Source organism: Salminus brasiliensis, chromosome 7 (genome assembly GCF_030463535.1).
Source record: "Salminus brasiliensis chromosome 7, fSalBra1.hap2, whole genome shotgun sequence".
Classification (NCBI taxonomy): Eukaryota; Metazoa; Chordata; class Actinopteri; order Characiformes; family Bryconidae; genus Salminus; species Salminus brasiliensis.
In genome coordinates this window covers 35,965,452-35,982,955 of record NC_132884.1, presented here as the reverse complement: position 1 = coordinate 35,982,955, position 17,504 = coordinate 35,965,452, and the positions used below count along the sequence as shown (strand labels likewise).

Genomic DNA, 17,504 nt, shown 5'->3' with positions numbered 1-17,504 from the left:
CATTCATCTATTCACCCACACATTGATTAATCCATCGATTCATCGATTCACCCATCAACCATTCAGCTATCCGTTCACCGACCCATCCATCTATTTATCTGTGCATCCATCCACCCATTCATCCATCTATTTACCTTGCCATCTACCCAACCATCCACCCAGCCATCCATCTACTTATGCACCCACCCATCCATCCATTCATCTACCCAACCACCCATCCATTCATCCACCATTCATCAATTCAACCAACCCCTCTATCATCCACCCATTCATTTGTCCAACACTCATCTATCCATTTACCCATCCATCTATCCATTCATACATCCATCCAATCACCCACCCAACCATCTATCCATTCATACATCCATCCAATCACCCACCCAACCATCTATCCTTTCAGCATTCTATCCATCTATCCATCAATACACCCACCTATCCATCTATCTAACCATCTATCCATCCATCCACCCATGAATCAATCCCTCCCTCCTGCCAGACCTACTGTCCCCAGGTACCCTGCAATGGTAACTCACTGAGGGCATTTGGCTGGAGAGCAGGTGTCCGTCCTGTGCCAGCATATTGGACATCATGAGGGCGGGCAGTTCAGGGTAGGAGTAGGGGTTGATCAGGCCGTTGTGGGGCAGGGAGTGACACAGGTAGCTAGACTCCGGGTCCATCAGGTGCAGCAAAGGTGGCTCGGGGTGGTTTGGTGGGGTTATGGGGGGAATCTCGTAATCCTCGTCACCCCCACCTCCTCCGTTCCCACTGCCCCCACCCTGACCAGAGTAGTTCTGCTGCAAAAACAGAAAAGGAGGGAGATTGTGAGAGAGAAAAAGTGGTGTTAGGAAGCTACACAGTAAACACAGAAAGACTGAAGTTTAAAGACTGAAGGGCTCATATCCCGTGATGTCACAGCCAGGAACACATATACATATTCAGTCCAGCAGTTGAGCCATCTATTCACCCTGAAGTGGTGAGGAGTGCTGTTTCTGGCATGGGCTAGAGGGGTATAACCCCCCCCCCCCAGAATTGAGCTGAGGAGCAGTGGAACTGTGACCTCTGGAATGATGATGGTGCGCCCTGGGCACCCTGGGTTCGATGCTCCCTGGGCACCACGGCAATGGCTCACTGTCACTGTGCGTGCTTGATCACTGGTGTGTATGTGTATGTTCACTGCACAGATGAGTTAAAGGTGGAGGCCAAATTCTGTCTGTCTGTCAGTCAGTCAGTCAGTCTTATTGCTGAAAGCAATCAAATCCTCACAGCAATGCTTCAAAATGGTAGAAAGCCTTCTTCCCTGGACAGTAGAGACAGTTACTCCAACAAAAGTAGGATGAACCCTTTTAATACTCTTGAATTTGGAGGAAACAATGAATTAGCAGGTGTCCCAATACTTTTTTACGACATAAGGTTTGGTTGTTCTTTGCACTGAGTCAAACCTTCACAACAAATGGACCAATAAAAATGCTCCTTTTCTTTTTACATTGACTTTCACTGAAAGTTAAGAAGGTCTTACAGCCAGAGTAATAAAACAGCCTGTTCAATTCCGAGAGATAAAGAGAGGCTGGAGAATGGTCATGTAAAACGAGTTATGACTGTCTCACTGGTATAAGTGGACTTCAGGGGGAAATACAATGCAGGAACTATGTAGAACACGAGCCTTTTAAATAAACAATCAAGCAGATGTTGTTAGTGGACTGGTTCGGAGCGGAGCTTCCAAAAACTGGTGGAGAACAAAGCTCATAAGCTGGAATGCAGAGAATTATTTTCAACAGCCTAGCTCACATTTAAGATGAAGATCTTAACACTACAATGCTTTTGGGAAACAGGCCCTGATTAGTAATTAGTCATTCTGATTTTGCCTCCAAATTGCTCCAAGATGGTTGGAACATGGAATTATGCATAGTCGCAATCAGCATGTGCTACTGTATCATTAGATTACCACTTCCACAGACGAAAGAATGATTTTCTATCATGTTCTTTTTTTCCCTCTTCTTTTTTTTTTGTTACATACTAACGCAGGCCGTTGGGCTCTGATAAACTAGGTACTACATTCGAATCTGGATCTGACAGAAGAACAAATGTGACTCTACATTCTATAGGAAAGGAAAGAGTGAGACAACTAAAAGGACAGAGGGAGAATAAAAATACAGAGAGGGAGAGAGAGAGAGAGAGAGAGAGAGAGAGAGAGAGAGAAAAAGCAGGGCTATTCAAGGAGGAATGAAAAGCAATTTTGTGGGAGGCGATCTGACTGGAGCCCCTTCCATAATGACTGAGTCAAATTAATCATCAGAAATAATATTCCGCTGTCAAGCATTCAAGAGCTTTTTTAATAGAATTTTTATGATTCATGTCTGCCCGTATACATCAAACAGTCAGTTCTGCAACATTTCAGAAATCAATTCAATATCATCTTTGTGTTGCCTGTCATCTTCTCCTGCCGAACGGCCATTTATCTTGCAAACAAATACTTTTAGCAAATCCACGGCCGTGGAAAAGGACAGAAGCAAGGACCTCCGATTTCACCTGGCCAGCGTGTATTACCTAAATAAAAAGACCCCTATTGTTATGATCTCCCAATAATTCACCTTTTCTTCGAGGCTGAAAAGCTTACACATGAATCTTTTATTCTGCAGTGTTACAGAGCCAGCAGTGTTACAGCACCAGGAACACAGACTGGCACAGAAAAGCAACATCCATAGAGCACAATCAAGAAAGTATGAAGCCTGAAGTCATAGATACAGTACATTTCCAAATGTTTGTGGACACCCCTTCTAAGGAATGCTTTCGGCTACTTTAATTGCACCCATTGCTGCCGATACAGATGTGCAAATTGACTGTATGGAGCATGGATGAACATGAACCTATTGGCACCAAGCTGCCTAATGTCAGGCGTGGGCTAGAAGAGAATAAAGCCCCCCAGCATTGAGCTGTGGAGCAGTGGAATGAAATGTGGACGGTGCTCCATCCAGTACTTTTGGGATGAGTTGGGGACGAGGTGGGGAGGTGATCATCCAACATCCTGACCTTTACTCTAATATCCTAAATCCTCACAGCAGTGCAATCCAAAATGTAGCAGAAAGCCTTCCCTGGACAGTAGAGACACTAGAGTTACTCCAACAAAAGCAAGAGAAACAATGGATGAGCAGTCGTCCCAATACTTTTGTCCATATAGTGCAGGTTTCCATATACTCCAAAAACACAAAAACAGACCAGGCTGCTAAAATTAGACCCATAGACTCCAGAATGGAACTCATTCTATGGGAAGGTATGTGTATTTTTAGAGCGATTGTCTAAGCCATTGATTGGTCACTATTGCTTGAGAATACTCCGGCCAAAGTTTACGACAAGCGGAAAAAAAAAAAAACCAACAAAAACTGCTGCTGCCTGCGATACGATTGGGCTCCTTGGCTGCATTGTCCTGCCAGGCTTTGGATATTAATTTTCTAAATGGTCCCTTTGAAGACAGATGTCTTTGTAAAGCTTCGGGGCCTGCCTGTTATTGTTTGGTCTAATGGACGCGAAAACTAACATTTCCTGAGATTCAATTTCCCTCATAATTGTTGGAAGGAAACTAAATTGTCTGTTGTAAACATTGAGGGGCACTGTGTGAAGAGAGTCCCTCGCTGCGTCCTCCAGAGATTTCTCACATCTCTATAATCTTTGACAACCAGGCTGTGGATTACCAGAAACGCCACTTTAAATGTGCGAACTGTGTTAACCTCTCTGGAGTCCAAACTCGCTAACTGGACAACACCGTCAGTATCCCGGCAATGAGGCCATGTGTTACCAGCAGAAGGAAAACAGTCCTGTGGAAACATCAGCTCGCAGAGTCGCACCGAGGCCCAGGAACATCATGTAGGACTGTGATTGTGAAATAATCAGAAACTGTAGCATCTAAAGGAGAAAAATCCTTTAATCCTTTAAGAACAGTTCCATTATGTGGAGGTTCTTCAAACTTTAAAAACTGAAAGGATCCAAAAGTAATTCTTCTCAGACATCCCCTCAAAGGGTTTTATAAGGCACTTTAATTTTGTGTGTAGATGAATTTGCATGCAGACTTGGATCTGAGTTGACATGCAAATGTAATCAGAGCTACAATGAAATTTAACTTCATATTGAGTGGCCTCGGGCAGCTTCAGGATTTTGCGGTCAGGCTAATCTCACACTTTGACACAGCAGCATCAATGTAACTGTTAGGAACGCACACACAACAGCGTCTTTGCTCTTATGCAGCCCTTAGCACTGTCCGAACCGGAGTCAGTCAACTGACGAGACTTTCTTATGGGAATCTGACCGTTCCGTACACAGCGGCCCTGAACAAATTCTGAGATGGGAAACTGAACTTACAGAGACATTGGGGAGAGCCATAAGCCACCCTGGTCGCTGTACCCACACTATTAAAAAATAAAGGTGCTACAAATGCCATAGAGGAACCTTCAAATGATGACAAGGTTCTTCATCAGTTTGAGGGGTTTCACACTCACTTAGCTTCTCCATAAATAGCAAACGTTCTTCTACGGCATGGCTTGAAGAACCATATCCAGCACCTTCATGTTTAAGAGAACTGCAGAGTTTTACACTCATTAAATGCATGAGCACCTAAGGCTCATTTATGACATCCATGGAGGTCCCAACCCTCACAGGACTTAATGGATGCTGCTGGTGCCAGATTCCACAGAGTGCCTTTAGAGATCTTGTGGACTCCATCCCTTGAATGCCCAGATCTTGTTGTGGCAGCCCAAGGGAGGCCTACTCAATAGTTGGTACTAATGTAATGGCTGATTAGTGAATATTTCTACAACACAATGAAATTATTTGCTTTGCATATCAGAGCAGAGAGTTAATGGCCTTTAAAGGACCCAACAGTGGCAGCTTACTAAACTCAAATATCAAACCCATAACCTTGTGATCACCAAGCCAGTGCCCTAGCCACTGAGCCACCCCTGCCACCTAATAATAAAACACAACAGTACGTAGCATAGCTAAAGCAGTAGTAGGATCCACATTGGAGCTTGCGTTGAGTCTATATGTCTGTTCGCTTCTATAGATGACAGTGTCAGAAACCACCTTTGCGATTACTCGACATAGTGTGAGGCAAGTGTGTGATGATTTAGGCCTGTATTCGGCCTAGTAGCTCCATTGGACAACTAAAGAAGTCAAAAACTCCAAGATACCAAATCACATCTTGGCTGACTGACTGCATTTAGGGGGAAAATTATGTAAATTTAGCATTTCCAGCAAGCTATTCCCTTAATTGTCCAATTATATTCCACACGAAATGCATTAGCAGGCAACTATACATGCATATTGCCTTCATAGAGTGCTGTTGGTGTGCTGATTTTTCATTGGACGAGAGCTGGAGGGTAATTGTACTGGTTACATGGGTTTAAATAAACCTTGAGACTTGAGGCAGAGCTGGAAGTGAGCGCTACATTACCGGATCCTCCCTTTCAGAGCCTGTAACTGCTTCAACCATTCTCCGAACTGTCATGGCCGACAAGGCTGAGTCATCACTTATCTTAAGTAAGTAAAAGGCCGTATTCATCAAGCGATTGCGTGTCTGACCGAGTTTCGGAGAGACGGACAATAAAAGCTTCTCTGAAATGTTTTTTTTTTCCCTCTTCTTTTTCCCTCTTCTCCCTCTTTTTGCTTCAGTTGGAGAGGAAAGTGAGAGAGAGAGAGAGAGAGAGAGAGAGAAAGAGAGCAAGTGCGAGAGAGGGAGAGAGAGAATTTGTCAAAAGTAGCATTAGGATCGAGCTCACACGAATGCCCTTGACGATGAAATGTAAATCTCAAGGACATGCCCAGCTTGAACGGTTTGGAAAAAATACATAATTCATACGCCTCACTTCAGAATGCAATTGTGTGTATTACAGATTTAATGCATGTATGCACCCCCACCACTCTTCTCCAAGCTAAAAGTCTAAACAAGAAAAGTGGGTTTTAATAGGACGGTTCTCCTCACCCCACCCTTTGCGGGCAGACGCACCGACTTTGCCGTAGTCCTGTTCCTATATTATATTCTTTTTTTTTTTATGCTGTTTTCTTTTTCCAATCCAAACGTCCCCTTCCTTCCATCCCTCCCTCCAATTTTCAAGGATATTAGAACTCAATTTGGATGCAAGATGGTGCCTGCATTGGGTTTGAGGGTTTCAATTTAGAACCTTCATTAACTGGAGCAGAGGAGCCACTCAGAAAAAAAATGAATGCCATCAAATTTCTTGCAATATTTACAATGTCGAAAACATTCAGTGCTGCTCTGTTAAACGACAGGGGCCGGTGAAACAGAGCTCATATACACATACACATATCGCTGCTGTCGAATGTCAATGTAAAAACATTGTAACAACTGCCAGGTTGAATTATTTGAAAAATCCAAAAAGGGCAAATATGGAGTTTTTTGAGTGACAGCGGCTGTTTTTTCACTGTCTGACACCATTTGAATCCGGCATTTGTTCCCTCAAGCTAGCTACATACCACGTTGTACTGCACGTCTGAGCTATTCACTACATTTGTAGTATTGCAGTATTAACAGTTCTTTATAAGTAAGAAGTATATAAGAGAGAGTGTCATATCATTGGACGATGAAGAGGAGCGATGTCATTGTTTCTGGGTGGTCCCGTGTCTGTGTTACCTTCTGGCTCTCTCCTTTTAGTCAGGCTGTTGTAGTCAGATCTTCCGCAGCCACTAGCCACACTCTGATAATGTTCACATGCGCTGTACTCCGTGAATCCAAACAATTTGAGTCAATGACTGCCCACTCCTCTGGCCTGACACTGATGGAAGTTTGACCGTCGGGGTCTTCTGCATTCAGTGAAGGTTTGACCATTGGCTCTCCTGCTGCCCGCCTCCTCAGACCAGCCGCCCACCCTCCAGCTACAGCTACCTGCTTTGGACTAGCTGCCTACCTTTCATTACTGACTACACTAGTTTTTTTAAGTTTACATGGACGGTAACTGCTGCTCCTGTAATAATTATTACCATTAACAACCAACATTACTTCCAGTACTCTTAGCATCACTACTACTGTCTGTGTCAGTACACCTGAGTATCATCAGAAGAGCTGTGTTATATGGTACTACAGTGATTTGCATTTTTTTTTTATCAATAATTGATAAGTGGGTTTGACCAAAGGACGATGGCTGGGGCAGTGGTGGCTCAGTGGTTAGAGCGCCGGGATATACAGGGTTGTGGGTTCGATTCCCGGGCTCGGCAAGCTGCCACTGTTGGGTCCTTGAGCCCTTTACCCTCTCTGCTCCTCGGGCGCTGGAGTTGGCTGCCCACCGCTCTGTGTGTGTGTACTCACTGCTCCTAACACACAGGTGTGTGTGTTCACTACCAGATGGGTTAAATGCGGAGGACACATTTCGCTGTACAGTGTACACTGTACAGTGACAAATATGTTTCATTGTAGCATTTCTGGAAAGCTGCTTTGCTATTAAGTAGTAAAAGCACAATTCAAATAAATGTGTATAATTTGATCAGGATAAATCCACTAATATAATACATTCCTGGACCTGGAAAGAAGTGGGGAGGGGGCAATATGATGATATTTTATCATATTGTGATAAATTTGTTGTTGTAATACACAATATGCTTTTCTAAGCACATCATGGATATCAACAGTGCTTAAAGAATACTGCTTTATCAAATTTTTTGCTGTTTTTGACTTTTGACTTTTTGGCATAATGTGAATCTGGCAGCTGTTCTTTACACTGTGTTAGAATTTCATGATAAATGGACCAATAGAAATGCTTAAAATGACTTGGTATAAAATCTTGGTACATTGACCTCCATTGAAACATTGTCCTTCTCCTGTAAAGTTGCCATTTTGGATTTTTTTTTGGGCAACAGCATCGAAATACACAAAGCAACACCTTTTGTTTTGTAGCAAACAGATGAGCAGACAGTTTGGGAAAGGACACACACACACACACACACACACACACACATAGACACACAGAAAGAGCGAGAGAAAGAACGGGAGAGGGAGAAAAAAAGAGAGAAAAAAATCTGTCTACTTTGGGAAGGTTTCCAAGCATCTCTGGCATAAATCTAATCCATTGTACGCTGGCGGACTGATTAGAACTCCAACCATATGACCATATGAGCTACAGTCTTAGCACAACAGATGCCGTTCGGCCGTAAAGCTATTTCCATCCGGTTTATTACACTGAGAACTTTATTACGCAAATGGATTTGGGAGGGAGAAAAAAAAAAAAAGAGTATAACTTGTGTGGCAGGTATAGACGCTCAACCCGGAATTCTGTGTGAGATTTCCTGGCAGATTCTGAGTGTTTATGAAAACTCCGATGATTTTTTTTAGTTTGTGTTTCGTACGACCTTATAGAACAGATGGAGGAGGATAAACATGACATTCACATTCATATCTGCTAAATCTAAAATAACCACAGCCTGCGGCCGAGCTGTTTCACCTTAGTTAAAATAATATCTGTGAATTAGCGAAGCCGCACCCGTCTGCGCGGTATTCCGCCAGTATTCCGCCAGTATTCCTGCAGTGTTCAGTCCTTCAGCGCGGGCCGGAATGCCTTTAATGTTAATGAAATTTTCAGCAGTCTGGGTTTGGGGTTTATGAGGTGTGTCAATAAGACAGACCAGGTGTGTGTGAGACTGTGTGAGTGTGTGTGTGTGTGTGTGTGTGTGGCGACAGATTCCTCCCCTCTCTAATATGCACTTATCTGCCTATAGAAGTCAAGTGACATGCATGATTTATGTCTGTTCACCTTAACCTTGCGCACACACACACACACACACACACACACACACAAATACACTCACACAGACACAGAGAGAGACAAAGCAAGCCACTTATCTACGATTCCCAGTTTGTGTGTGTGTGTGTGTGTGTGTGTGTGTGTGTTGAGGGGTGGGGGGCGTGGGGGTGTGTGCCTTTATCGAAGCAGACGTTTGGGAGCGTCATCTGTTTTTATTTGGCTGGCGGTCGGCACCCATCATAAATTACCCCTAAGGACAGACATACACTTTTGACTGTGTGTGTGGGGTGTGTGTGTGTGTGTGTGTGTGTGTGTATGTGTGTGTAAGACAGAGAACCCAGCTAACAGAGAACGCTATAAAAACCAGGAAGGTTCCAGGAAGGTTAGCCAGTACTGTTACAGGAATAATGTCCCAGGAGGCAATAGAGGTTTGCATCGTTATGGAAACGTTTGAAGTACACTATATGTCCAAATGTTTGTGGACACCCCTTCTGATGAATATATTCAGCTACTTTAAATAGCACCCATTGCTGACCTCACACAGCTTGTCTAGTCCCTGTACAGAAGTACTGCCAATAGAATAGGACCCTCTGGAGCAGAAAAACTTGAACCTGTTGCCTAATGCCAGGTGTGGGCTAGAGGGGTATAAAGCCCCCCCCCCCCCCCCCCCCCCCCAGCATTGAGCTGTGGCGCAGTGGAAGAACTGTGCTCTCTGGAATGATGGATTGAGTTGACAAATGCTCTTGTTGCTGAATGCAATCAAATCCTCACATCAATGCTACTCCAAAATATAGCAGAAAGTCTGCTTCCCTGGACAGTACAGACAGTTACTCCAACAAAAGCTGGATAAACTCTTTTTTAACACCCTTGATTTCATCAGAAGCCGTTATTGAGCAGTGTCCCAATACTTTTGTCCAAAACTAAACATTTCATAAATAATGCTGTTTAATAAATATGACATTTTCCAAACTAATTGCTAAAATAAAAGGATAAACGTTGCGGAAACATCCAGAAAACCTGACAGACGGAGCGTTCTTAGAACCACAGACGTTTAGAAAACGTTCTAGCTGGGAGGGAGAGATTGTGCATGCTGCGCAAATATTTACCTATTCTCTGCTGACCACCCAACAAGAAAGGTGGAATGGGTTCAACTCGCCAGCAGTGAGAAACTATTAATTAATCAGGCTGCTAAACTCCCAGCCAATCACAGGCGTTACTGTACACACTGATTATTAACATGCTGATTATTATTAAGCCAGGGATATAGCTGTGAATATGGAGCCTACACACCATCTGGTCATACCCATATTTTTCTTAGAGCTTCAATGTGTTTGTGTTGGTGTGTGACCGTTGGTGTGCGCAAGTGTGTGTGTGTGTGTGTGTGTGTGTGTGTGTGTGTGCAAGAATGTGTGTGTGCTCGCACGTGGACGCCTTCTATTTTCTATTCTACTCTCTGATATAATATCTGGCACACAAAGCAAGTCCGCTTACACTAGAGTCATGTTACTGCAATACAACACAATACAATACTCTCTCTCTCTCTCTCTCTCTCTCGCTATCAAACTGTACTAAATAAGTTACTGTAAACACAGAGCTTTTATTATTTCCATTCATTTCTAATGTTCTCCCATTAAGCCTCCATATTTGACTACACCTTTAAACATAAAGGTGCTACGAAGGGTTCTTTGAGTTCTAGTGATGCTAAAGAACAATACTAAAGAACCCTCTAACTGTTTGCTGTGTCCATAAAAATGGTCCTTCCTTCCAGTTTCTGTGTGAGTGCACCTTATTTTTTGACCTTCGTCCATCAAATCTGAGAAACCATGTTTTTCTTTTTTTTTTTATATAAATTTGTTTGGCAGGTTTTTCCATTTTCTCCCAATTAACCCACCCATTTAAACACTGCTACCATGAGCTGTCCTCTGCTCCACCGCACCAACTAACAGTTATGTGCCAGCCAACATTTTAGAGTGATGAGGGGAGAGAGCACCATCTACCCACCTGGAGAGGGTAGGCCAGTTGTGCTCTCTCAGACTCCGGCAGCTGATGGCAAAGCGTCAGGGCTGAGGCTTTGAACTCACGACCCCCTCGAGCCATAGTGGCAGCACATTGGACCACTGAGCCGCTCAGGGCCCATGTTTCTTTCTTTGTTTTTGTTCATATCTCACTCAGACGTCCACGACTCCCATAAAGTTTCCATTCTGAAGATGCAAAGTGTAGCTAAAGTGTAATCGTGCAACTTATTGTTGATCTATCTTGAGAGTGGGAGTGGGAAGAGTGGGAAAAAAAACGTGGTTTCTCAGATTTGATGGACAAAGACATGTTGGGAAAAAGGTCAACAATAAGTTGCACTCTTAAACTTTCAGAAACAGAGCTGCTTCTTTAGTATCAGTTCCATTAAGAACCAGATTTAAAATATTTATGAGTAAAATCGCATGTATCTGAGAAACTGCCTGGATTTCCTGTCATATCGGTCGCCCATATCTCCACTCACTCTCAAGGTCAAGAGGTCGCCTTCCTCTGAATGGCCCCTGGCACATGGTAACCTTTTTGGCACAGCTCATTAAATGAGACAGAGGTCAGAAGGTGACTGTGATTTGATTGGCTGGTGATGTTGATGTCCTTTTATTACTAAAGACAAGAAAAGAAGTTATTGCTGAGCTGAAAAATGATACTTAGTCTGTTCCAAACTTGGACAGTGCGCCCCCAAGAGGCTAGAAAATTCAGTTCTGAGGTGCTGCCATTATGAGCAGAAGATTGCTGGTTCGAATCCCAGGTCATGCTGCTTGCCATCAGCAGCCAGAGTCTAAGAGAGCACAATTGGCTTTGCTCTCTCAGGGATGGGCTGGTGGCTGTCATCAGCTGACTGTTGCAGTGCGGTGGCTGGTTTCCCATGTGCCGGAGGGGTGCTAGAATTTACCTTCTAGTGTTAGGGGGGCATTGCTAGTGATAAGGAGAGGTCACATTAATGGGGACTGGGTAACTGGCCCTTCAAATTGGGTAGAAAATTATGTCAAATGATAAATAACACAAGAACAGGAGTTTTCCAGTTTTTTAGTTGACCTTTGCTGACCATTGCTGCCTTTTTAGTAGTCGTACTACTGCTAACTTTACTCACAGACCCATTTTACAGGGATTAAGTGGCCTATGTTGCCCAATCACGGCTGTATAGAACTACCCATCCTCCACAATACCCAACACCACTGTTTTCCCATTTTTCTGACTCCTGCAGGCTTCTCCAACCTGGCAGTATTGTGTGTTCAGATGTCTTCATACCAGTGAACCCATTTTTATTTGCATATTAGTGATAAAAACATTATAAATAAATTAATAAAATAAATAAAAAGGGGCAAAAAAAGGAAGAGCGGAAAGGCTGATGGGGCTGTTTCTCGTTCTTCTTTCTGCTCCACTATTGGACATGAGTGTTGGTTGAGCTGTGTGTGTGTGTGTGTGTGTGTGTGTGTGTGTGTGTGTGTGTGTGTGTGTGGAGCCAGCGCTAACAGGTCATTATAACTGCACAGTGGACTGGAAGAGAAACGCTACTCAAACATTACAGAGAGAACAGACAGACAAGCTACATGGAGAAGAATGGGACTAATGAAAAGAAAAGGGGACAAAGGGAAGGGGGAGGGGGAGGAGAGAGGGAGGGAAGGAGGGGGAAAGGGAGGGAGGGAGAGAGAGAGAGAGAGAGAGAGAGAGAGAGAGAGAGAGAGAGAGAGAGATAGAGAGAGAAAGAGATGTTTAACAGATGTTTAGCTGAAATAAATAAAGGTTGATTGAATTGCAGATTTGATGAGTTTATATTTATCCTCTAAGGACAAAAAAACGCTCCGGAGAAAAGCCAATATGATCCGTCAGTGATGCCGAGACTGGATAATGAATTACTAAATTATCTTTCATAATAATCATCAAATCAATCATGAGAATAACTGTGGTTTCTTTTTTGTTTATAGTTGAAATGGGTGTGATGAAGAGAGATGTAGACAGAGAGAGCGAGAGAGAGAGAGAGAGAGAGAGCAAGGAGGGATGGTTCAGTTGTTCACTCTTATTTTCTCCATCTCAGCAGAGAGGCCTATAATCGAACTTATTGCCTGACATGAGGCATTTAGTATTTCAGGATGACACACACACACACACACACACACACACACACACACACACACACACACACAGACACACAGAGCTCCTGCCCTCTGAGAACACATTGTACCAACAACACTGATGCACAGAGAACCGCAAACCGACTCCAGCATTCATACCCTGCTTTAAAGGGGAATTCATCAGCTTTTCTAAATGTTCTGCGTAATTAGGAAGCGCTCCGGTGTGAACAGAGCCACTCAGAGTGCTCTGATATGAAATGCTCCAGTCTGGAAAAAAAAGCACTGTCCGAAACGTTCACTGTGGTGGTGAATAGAACCAGAAATGCCTCTCTTAAAGGCAACAGCACAGAACGCTATCGGACGAAACTGTTAGAAATACAGTTCAGTCAGTAGTGTAATATGCTCAGGTAGACCTGTGTCTATGGTTGAAGGTGCTAAGTTACACTAGAGCTGGGCAATATGATGATATTTTATCGTATCGTGATGAATTTTGTTATCGTGATAAAAATATAAGCATTCAAAGCATACTGAGGATATTGGCACTTCTTAATAACCACTGATCAGCTGCAGGTTTCATTACTAACAGTGTAATTAGACTGGTTTAATTAGATGAAGAGCAGCAGATGTTGAATATAAATCACTGTATTCAGTACTGAAGAATATGTGAATAGTAGTTCATAAGAATCTGTCGCTACTGATGTTTTAAACTGTAATCACACGTATTGTGATAAATATTGTGTATCGTGAAAAAGTATATGTAGCATGTTCTTATACATACATGTTTAAAAGCTCAGAAGACCTGTGGGTTCACTGGTGGCTTTATTTGCGTTACATTTACATTTAAGGCTCTTATCCAGAGCGACTTACAAAAGTGCTTTGTTATTTACCCAAGAAAAACCTCAGCTAGTTAGAATAGACCAATAGCTCAACGATACCTCTAAGCTTAGACATTACTAAACACAAGTCAATAAGTTGACCATAGTACTCTGCTATTCGTCCAAGTACTCTCAAAAGAGGAGGGCCTTCAGTCTGCGTTTGAAGACAGCGAGTGACTCGGCTGTTCGGACACCCAGGGGAAGCTCGCTCCACCACTTTGGTGGCAGGACAGAAAAGAGCCTGGACACTTGTCTTCCGTGGATTTTGAGGGATGGCGGGTCGAGCCGAGCCGTACTTGAAGCTGGAAGGGCTCTAGGTGCAGATCGGCTTTTGAACATTGCTATCAAGTACAGAGGGGCTGGTCTGTTCTTGGCTTTGTAGGCCAGAGTCAGGGTTTTGAATCTGATGCGGGCAGCAGCTACAGGGAGCCAGTGAAGAGAACGCAGCAGTGGAGTGACTTGGCTGACATGGCTGCGTTAGAGACGTCTGATTCCCATCACTGTAAGGAAATCCGCGTCGGTACGTTTCTCTACAGTAAACCATCTCACACCAAAACCACTCTGAACAACTTTGTTTACAAGCCTTGAATTACGCTGAACTTTTGAAAAATCCTTGTCATTCCTCTTTAATACCTCACACTGTGAAATCACACACACACTGCAGTCAGCACAGTGAGGCCTGTGTGGCTGTGGGCAAACAAACACTATTCTGTTCACATAAACATGTTCCCATAAATAAATTCAGATTTGCCCAATCACAGAATGCGTGCTTTAACAGTGTGAGGCCTGACCAGCACAGATCAGGGACTGTTCAGGGAATTCTTTACCATCTCTTGTCCCTTGTGTGTATGTATGTGTATGTAAGTGTGTGTAAGTGTGTGTGTGTTTGAGTAAAACAACTGCATTTCAAATTGTGCATGGTAACAGTCTGGTCCAAAGAATCTCCTTCTCCATACTACTGTGCTCCCACTGACTGTCTCTCTCTCTCTCTCTCTCTCTCTCACACACACACACACACACACACACACACACACACACTCACAAACTAAACACAATAAACAGAAAGCAAAGTATATCTACCATTGTATTGTTCAGCTCTGTGTTTATCAGTCCACTCCAGCTGTGTGTGTGTGTGTGTGTGTGTGTGTGTGTGTGTCAACGTGAACAGACACATTGTCAATGAAGTCTATATCTGGCCTGACAGTCCCCAGCAGCTCTCTCTCACCCTTACACACTTTACCTCCAAGGCCAACAACACACACAGCCATGCTATTCACACACCCCTGGCTGAAACACACACTCCACTGTACCTTTTGTACTCACATCTGAACTCACACAGATGTAACATCCCTGCTGTCCCTCTGCTGGACTCTTCCATTTTCCTCTACAGTGTTTTTCCCCATCAGTTAACTTCCATAGAGCTTCCCATGCAAGACAGGAAGACGGGATCTCCGTTCTCATTCTGGGTTTAAAAAGTGACCTGACAATATGTGGACAAAACTTTCTGGACACCTGCTCGTGTTTAATCCAAAATCAAGGGTATTAACAAGGGTGGTAATGAGGTCAGGATGTTGGATGATCACCACCTCACCTCATCCCCAAATCCCCAACCCATCCCAAAAATGCTGGATGGAGAACCAACCATCAGTCCAGAGAGCACAGTTCTTCCACTGCTCCACAGCTCAATGCTGGAGGCTTTCTACCCCTCTTGCTAGCCCACCCCTGGCATAGTGGCATGGTGCCAAGAGGTTCAAGTTTATCCTATTCCATTGGCAGGGACTAAACAAGCTGTGTTTGTGTGCACATCTGTATCAGCAATGGGTGTGACGTAAAGTAGCTGAATGCATTCATTAGAAAGGGTGTCCACAAATATTTAGACACATAGTGTAGTTCCACCAATATCCCACCAAAAACGACTGGTGGTACGGTCAAAAAAGTCTCAGCACTACAGAGCACCACTTACTTCTGTTCTGTAGGAATACGTCTACACATAGTGCTGATGATAATCTCCTCCAGATGTTGTAGGATATTGTGTTTGAGCAGAGAGCTCTTATACCTTCCACAATGAATCATATCCAGGGCAATAATGCTGTAGGACAACAGCGGAGGATAGAATGCTACAAACTGAAGGGAGCGCACAAACATCATCTCAGAGAGCACAGAGCAGATGAGCAGCGGCTGACGTGTTTATCTGTGGGGTTTTTAAACATTAAGAACACTGTGTGGATTGATAGAGTGCGGTGTATACATAGGGTAAAGCAGCGCTTAAGTGTGTGGCCCAATAAAAGCCCATTTTAAAACAGCCATCACATTCACTTCCAATCAGCAGCAGCGCATTAAAGGAGGGATGGGAGTGGACCTGGCAACCGCCGGCCCTTAAGTAAACACGCAGCTGCATTTGTTAGCAATCCGGTGTCAGAGAGGTATTCCAAACAGCCAAAGAGTGATGGGGAGAAATGAAGGGGGTGGGGGTGTGTGTGTGAAAGAGAGAGAGAGAGAGGAGAGAGAGAGAGAGAGAGAGAGAGAGAAAGCCAAGAGAGAGTAAAAAGAAAAAGAGAGAAAAGGGAGAAAGAGAGGCAGACAAAAAAAGGAAGATTAAGACAGGGATTGAGAGGGTAGTGAGAGGGAGAGGGGAGAGAGAAAGATGGGCAGAGTAAAAAAAGGAGAGAGAAGAACTAAGATAGGCAGAAAATGAGAGGGGAAAGCAGGGAATGAGAGGAGAGAGAGAGAGAGAGAGAGAGAGAGGGAGGCATAGATAAATCGGGTAAAAACAAGTAAGAGAGACAAAAAGAAAGAGAGAGCAAGGCAGGAAAGGAGAAGGGGGTAAAAAAAGGGTAAGAGACCAAAAAAATAAAGACAGGGGAAAGAGAGAGAGAGAGAAAGAGAGAGAGAGAGAGAGAGAGAGAGAGAGAGAGAGAGAGTGAAAAGAAGAGAGAGAGAGAGTAAAGAGAGAAAGAGGGAATAGGAAGAGAGAGCGAGAGAGATAGTGAGAGTGAGAGAGAGAGAGAAAGAGAGTAAAAAATTAGAAAGAGTGGATGGAAGAAGAAAGAGAGAGAGAGAGAGAGAGAGAGAGAGAGAGAGAGAGAGGGAAGAGAACAGAAGAGAGAGACAGTAACGAGAGAAAGAGGAAATGGGGAGAGAGAGAGAGAGAGAGTAAAAAGAGAAAGAGGGAATAGGTAGAGAGAGAGAGAGAGAGAGAGAGAGAGAGAAAGAGAGAGGCAGAGAGAGTTAGTTGGGGGGTGGGGGGTGGGGGGCGTTTCTGCTGTGGCATCAAATCCAGCTTGCCAGCCATCTCTCTCTGCTTTGTCTTCTGACTGCCTCTCTGCTTGGTCAGCGATCGGCTATAGAAATATTTTGGCAGGCTCTCTTTTTGTTTTCATTTCACAAAAGATGGAGAGAGGTGGGGTTGGAGGGGCGAGCGATTACTTGCTTGCCTCTCTCTCTCTCTCTCTCTCTCTCTCACTCTGTTACTCTCTCCCTCTCCTTCTTTTGAATCTAAACAGCGGGAGGAAGTAGTAAATCATGGTAATGCACTCAGCCGTAATTCGGACCAGCAGGGAGAAAACACACACACACACACACACACACACACACACACACACACACACACACACACACACACATACACTTATACATATATACACACTTACACACACACACACACATACATACACACTCACACATGCCTTCCTACAAAACGGCGGGAGTTTACCGGCGGCATGGCGACTCTTTAATCAGCGAAAACGAGTCAATGATATGAAATCCCCAATCACAGCCAATCAGGAGGCTTA

At 43.9% G+C, this 17,504-nt stretch overlaps 1 protein-coding gene across 4 annotated transcripts in view; it reads right to left on the bottom strand.

Annotated features, from left to right (window-relative positions):
- Positions 1-17,504, bottom strand: part of tox2 (TOX high mobility group box family member 2) — a 162,852-nt gene that overhangs the window by 54,859 nt on the left and 90,489 nt on the right. For 3 of the 4 annotated variants that reach the window (XM_072684789.1, XM_072684791.1, XM_072684792.1), the window contains one exon: positions 534-794. In XM_072684789.1, coding sequence (XP_072540890.1) covers positions 534-794 — 261 coding nt within the window. The remainder of the gene's footprint in view (positions 1-533; positions 795-17,504) is intronic. The other variant, XM_072684790.1, reaches the window with a different exon arrangement.